The 6,528-nt window shown below is 30.6% G+C and overlaps 1 protein-coding gene across 2 annotated transcripts in view; it reads left to right on the top strand.

Annotated features, from left to right (window-relative positions):
• The first annotated feature begins 2,304 nt into the window (after nt 1-2,304).
• The window catches only part of swm (Zinc finger protein swm), an 85,459-nt gene continuing 81,235 nt past the window's right edge, over nt 2,305-6,528 (top strand). Inside the window, exon 1 of one of the 2 annotated variants that reach the window (XM_085822662.1) lies at nt 2,305-2,679. In XM_085822662.1, coding sequence (XP_085678788.1) covers nt 2,621-2,679 — 59 coding nt within the window. In that variant the 5' untranslated portion in view covers nt 2,305-2,620. The remainder of the gene's footprint in view (nt 2,680-6,528) is intronic. The other variant, XM_085822661.1, reaches the window with a different exon arrangement.

The raw sequence follows: 6,528 nt of genomic DNA, 5'->3' as shown, positions 1-6,528 counted from the left end.
CCAAAAGGAACCTTTTTTTTAACGTTTTGTGTGTTACCTATGTTAGCTTCCTTTTGTAGTTAAATTAATCACTCATAAAATGGTTGTAAAAGACAAACAAACATTTATTTAAAGATAAATCTTAATAACTTACACGTAACGTATTCGTAAACGTACATAACATAACAAACGTACTTACTGCATCGTACCCTTAAACATTTCAAGCATACATCATCTGAATATCTTTTAAAAATTATAAATAGAACGACATCCAGAAATTAGCTTTTGCCATTTCTCAATAGATATTTTGTCTAATAACAACAAATAATTTACAATCGTGCTTACAACTATATTTATTGAATATCATGTTCTTTGACCGTAAACCACATATACTTGAAAACGGCATATCTTTAGAATTTCCGCGCTGGAGGTAAAACTGCTATTTTCCGTACAGTACTCGCTTTGAACTCGTTGAGTTTGTTAATCAAAAATTCTTTAAAGTTTTACAAAATATGAAATAGATTAAAACAAATCCGAAATTCGGCCGTCCAGATGCCCATGTTAGGGTGGAGGATTTACATTATTCAAAATTTGATGGCTCATGATACTGTCGTTTTTGTCATAGTTCGAGAACCATACATGTATTAATGCAGATTCTTCATTATTTAATTCCTTTAAATATAATACAGGGCGATAATATTTTCAACAACTATTTGCAAGGAGACATGAAAACAGCGCAAAATGCCGCTTCGAAACTAACAGCTTTTCTAGGCTACCGCCGCTTTGGGCTAATAAATTAAATTAACAGTAAATAAAAAAAATCTTATGCAGAACTAAAAATAAATTAAAAAATAATCACTATAAAATGCAAGCAAAATGAATTATTACGGTTAAATACAATTTTAATATTAGAATTAAATGTATAAAAAATTTTTAAGGAGTCAAAAGTGTTTATCACTATGATGTATTATGAAATATAATTGAAATAAAATTCCTTTATAGAAATTGTGCTATAATACTCATCTATAATTTTAAAAAAGCAGCACAATTTAGAATTTTAAACAAAACTTTCAAAAATTCGTTTTTAAATATTTTAGTATTTTTTACTTATTTACACCAATGAAAAGCATAAAAATTGCAAGAGAAAATTGCTTGTTTGAAATTTTCTATTAGTTCAGATTTAAAATATTATTTTCTAAAAGAAGTAGTTACAAATTTCCTTACAGCATAGGAAAAGCTAAAAAAAATATCCAGCCCTGAAAGCATGCAATAGCTTTATAATTATTTGGAACGTTAATTATGCTTGATAAATATGCTAAATTTTTAAAAATAAATCTCAATTTCAAAAATAAAAATATGTATAAATTCTAATTTGTGAAATGAGGCGCTACAACCAGCTTTTCCTTGACAATTATACACGCTGCAATAGGCAACCACTGTTAAATTTCTGCAGGTCGTCCCTACTCCTCTGGATGTGATCAAAGTGACAGCCGGGAACGCCTCAGACGAGGGAGAAAACCCATTTCGGTTAGTCTATTTCTTATAAGGTCCATGTTGCTATGCAATAAACGTCACTTCCGCACGGAATTTCCACATCATTTTTCGCCGACGGAATTTGAAGGGACCAGACTCACTCTCCCTTCTGCTGTCAAGTGGAAAGATAATCCTGACTGGTTTTCCGATATCGATCTCGACCGGTGTCCAGACTATACCGCTAGGTTTAGGACGTGCCTAGTCCAGAGCTACTGATAAGATTTTCAGCTCTCGGGATCAAATGAAAATTTTACGCCCTCCAGCGCAGGATTTACGTATAAGCTACACAAACTATATCTTAGAGCTCCCGCTTTCTTGGCGGGCCTCCAAACCCAATCCAAAAATTATATTTGGCACTGACATATAATATTTGGACTTATAAATGGCGCCATATCTCAAATAGCTAAGGTCTTATCAAGTCTAAATCCGTCCCTGACCCCTGTCCTGTTCGCCAAGAACGAAAAACATTTCATTCTAGAATTTCATAAAATGTATTGGGTTCTTCGTTCCTGGATACTTCGTTCGGGGGCAAATGTTCCCGTTTGCTTCCTGTAGCCACGCTACTAAAAATGTCTATACTCTTCATTTACATTATGAAATGTTTAATAATTAACTTTGATTTACCAATTTGATTGTTTAGCCTCTCCATCTTGATTTAATAATTTACGTAAAAGAAACGAATTGTAAGCCTAACAATATGGAGGTCTTAAAGAAATCTGACGAACCAAAGAGGTTAGAATATCCGCTTCTAACCTCCCTGTGACGAACCATGTACTACTACTGATACTTCAACTTGACCGTATCGTAATCGCGAGTTGTTGATTAACTGCACTAGTGAGTGATCTAGTATGTGAATAAATTTAATGAGTCAACTTTAAAAACATTTGGATTTAACAAAATAATGCAAATGACAAAGTTTCATAAGGATAAGCATCACAGTGTTTTTGGCTGCTTTAATGTGCAATACATAATTTTGCAGTATGTCATTCACTTGAATCGGGAACGCGTGTAAGGAAAGGTTGTAGTAGTAAGGGAAACTTCGTACACTGCAAAAGGATAAGTCTAACAGCTTTGCTAAAAAGTGGAAATACAGACTCCTCTTCTAGAAATGCTCATAGAAAATTCAGAAGCACTTAAAGGGTGGCTGACTAGTTGCCTTGGTCGAATGTAAGTGGAATGCAATACACATATTTTTATATAGCTGTATATATTTTTCTTTGCCAATTGTAAAATCCCAGTTTTAGTACTGTTCACGTCGCACTTAAGTTTAATAGTTAAAAATATGAGAGTCCGATAATTAAAGAACTTTTAATTAACATCCGTCGAATTTGTCGGCTTTAAAATTTTCAGTCGTACGTTGCTGTGCATATAAATATTTTATCTTACATAATATAATAAGTAACAAAGAATAGGCAAACGCCGAAAAGTGTATTTAATCTCTATTAATTTTTGAACAAACTAAATGCTTACATAATTTTATGTGCAGTTGGAAAGAATATGATATGTGTATTCTGAAACTTTAATTTCAGAAATTTAAAATTTATTTGCTGTAGGATGTAGAACCACTCATACTTTTCTATAGGAAAATCTGTTTATAGAACAGAGTGGAGGTGTTATGAAAAAAAAAAAAAAAAAAAAAAAAAATAGAGCATTAATGCTTTCTTCTATAAATAATGATGTAAATAAAAGTTGCCGTGATATTTTGTCGAGCACTTATTATGCCTAAATAGCATCAGTGTAGTATTTTAAAATAGTGTCTTAGTTTTGTTTTAAGTTTTCATTAAATGCTATTAAACTGCAACAGTGTTTTGTCTTCTGTAATTCTGGTTTGGTGTGATTTATTTAATTATGACAAAGCATTTGAGAGCTATCTATTTAAGGGAAGGGAATCTTTCGTGGAGGACTTTCTAAGGGAACTGACTTGTATATACGTTACACATGAGAACTCTCAATTCTGGAGAACTTTGTTAAGCACTTTCCAAAATAGGTTAGTTTCATCAGCCAGAAATCCCACTAGTAATTAAGTGAACATGCCTATTAAATGCTGGCAATTCGTCCTAGGTTTTAAGTGGCTGCATTGCTATATTAATGTTTTAGGTTAGAGTAGACTGAAGGGTACCCCTTGTATTATCGCGAGGTTTTGTTTCATTTATCGCCAAGTTGTTGTTTTATTTATCGCTGAGTTGTTTCATTTATAGTAACCTGAGTAGTTGAATGTTTCGTAAATATACTTTCACCTAGAATTGGGTGCTCCTTTGAGTTTTTAAGTGAAAATATATCAATGTGTACATGGACAAAGTCAAGGGAGTGCGCAGTGCCAAGTTTTTATGTTTTTTTAAGTGTAAATAGGCCGATGTCTACACTACTAAAGTCAAGAGAGTGTGCAATTGCCTAGTCAAAGAATTGCACAAACTCAGTATTCATGTACCGCCAAAAATCACTAATTTTTGCCAAAAGGGTACCAATAAATATACTTTTACAATGTTTTACCCTATATAACAGATTTGAGCCAGTTTCTTCTAAAAAGTCCTTTCTTGAAAGCATCTCTTGCCTTAGAAAGATAGCTTTCACATTGATCGTCAACGCCAGATCTTTCAAAAATTTCAAATTTAAGAGGTGGTTTAAAAAATTTATTAGTTTAATAATTTTTCCACTTGAGCCATTTATAAATTCCATGCTGCCCATCCAAGTACACAGCTAAATTTTAACATATATCTATATCTTTACTAATCTTATTTAGTTTCTACTGATTTAGGAGGATTAGTGTTGAGAAATTTATATTTGAAAATTATTAATTTTATTGACTTTTTTTTTATCAAATTATCTTGTGCTATATGTAAATGGTGACTTATGCAAAAAATATTAGGAATTTTTTGTAGAAATTTATTTGCAGTTTCTGATTTTCTTGCAAATGTTACACTAGTTGTGTCAAATGAAAAGTAGTTAAATGATTTTTCAAACAGTTTTCAGACAATCCACATGAATTTAAGCCATTAAATGTGTACAAACTTATTTATTGGTTGCAATTTGTTAATTTTGGCAACTTTTTAAAAAAAGATCTGTTAAACTGTTTGAAAACTGTTTGAAAAAGGCAACATATTATCAGTATATAAAAAGAAAATAAACTTAGGCAATTTACAATATAAATTTAAATTATTAAAAAAAGATTATATTATATATTAAAAAAGTAAAATAGTTTGTTCTCACAATATGCACAGTGGTCTTTATTTACTAAAGAAAATTAGAATTGTGCAACTTCAACATTTCATATTTACATTTTTTGAGAAATCCTGTAATTTTTTAGTGCTGTTTTTCTTTCCATATACACAACCGCCTGGTTAAAAAAAAAAAAAAAAGAGAGAGAGAGAAAGAAACAGCAGTAACTCAGCATTTCAATATTGTGCACAACTATTACATTAACTTAATGTGTAATGGCATGATCAGAAAAATGAAAGTAAGAACCAGAATAAAATAATTGTTTAATAATGAAATTGCTGACCGAGTTTTTCAGTTTATTTTTTAATCTTTGTAATCAGGAAGACTTACTAAGAGCAAATCTTTATTCAAAGCAATAGAATACATATCTGAACAACTTCCAATCCTCAAAAAGAATCAAAAGTAAAAACTTTCAGATATGATATTTTTGTAATATACTATGTTTTTGATTTTGGTTGAAATCATTTATTGCAAAAGGAATTTCTTTAACCTAATGCTTGTAACTTGCCACAGGTATACCAGTTTTCAGAAATGTAGAATTAAGCAATCAGCAGATGTAGGCATTAATGTATATATATTTATTTAATTGTATAATTAATTGATATAAGTTGTGCATGAATTATCTAAAGTATATCAACACAGAAATGAGAGGAAACTTTCTCACTGCGACATATATCAATAGCTTGATAGTCAGGCAGCAAAAGCTCAGTCAGTTTATTGAAATTTAAGAGACTTTAAAATCTCTAAAGGAAGTGGAGCTTTAAATAAAAAATTTTGTGTCATCTATTTTAAAAATTTACAAGCTAGTAATATCTAATAAAAATAAATACTCTTGGTATTGTGGAATTATACTTCTCTTGGGAAGCTTAATAAATAAGAACTGCATATCTTTTTAAGTTTCATTTTGGAACTTAAGATGTTATTTCAAGGGAGTGAAGCTGTGTTGTCCAAATTAAGACAACAATCTTGCATATTGTATTTATTTAAAGGTAATGTATATAATATAGATCTGAGTATAAGTTAGAAAATTATTTAAAAAATATCTGTTATATTGAATTGGAAGATAAATATGGTAATGTAAAATTTACAATTAGGCCAAAAATCAGCCTTAGATTAGCAGAAATTTTGAATAAATCTATCGATTTCAAGGGCAATCAAAACATGAGTTCTTTAGCAGCAGGAAAAATAGAATTGCCATACATGTTTAAAAGTATGTCATCGTAGGGTTATATTTGTCTAACTTTAAATAGCTGTTATCATAGTTATTTTAGAAGCAGTGGTAGAATTCTCTCAGTTAGTATGCAGATAAAGAAATAATTATAAATAAATGTGTATTTAAGAAAAAGGGGGGAGGAACTTGGCAAGTTTTAGAAAAACAGAACTATAGGTTGAAAGAGTAGCACATTTTATCTATTATTTTAAAATTGAGTAAGTATTAACTTTTTAAATGTTCAGTGTAAAATGCGTACAGCAGTAACATCATCTGTTCCAAATAATAGCTATCTTTCATACACAGTTCATTTTAAATACTGGATCTTCAAATTAAAAATGCGAATTTTTGTTTTGCGAATTGCATCTCCACGATCAGTGTCAATGTGACTACATCATCACTTTTCACTTCCTGTTTCGGGAGGAAAAGCTCTTTAAGGTAGCCCTTCTCTTCCAAGTCCTGTAATTGAAATATTCCATTTATTTAGCATATGTTATGCAGAAAGTGTGTATCACATTATTAAACAGTACAAATAAGGGAGGATATCTGCCTTCCTGTTATTTAGAGTTAATTGTTGGCCAATGGTTATA

Source organism: Stegodyphus dumicola, chromosome 8 (assembly GCF_044657685.1).
Source record: "Stegodyphus dumicola isolate Sdum_Otavi_A_Nest chromosome 8, ASM4465768v1".
In the NCBI taxonomy this organism is placed as follows: Eukaryota; Metazoa; Arthropoda; class Arachnida; order Araneae; family Eresidae; genus Stegodyphus; species Stegodyphus dumicola.
This window is presented reverse-complemented; position numbering and strand designations above follow the sequence as displayed.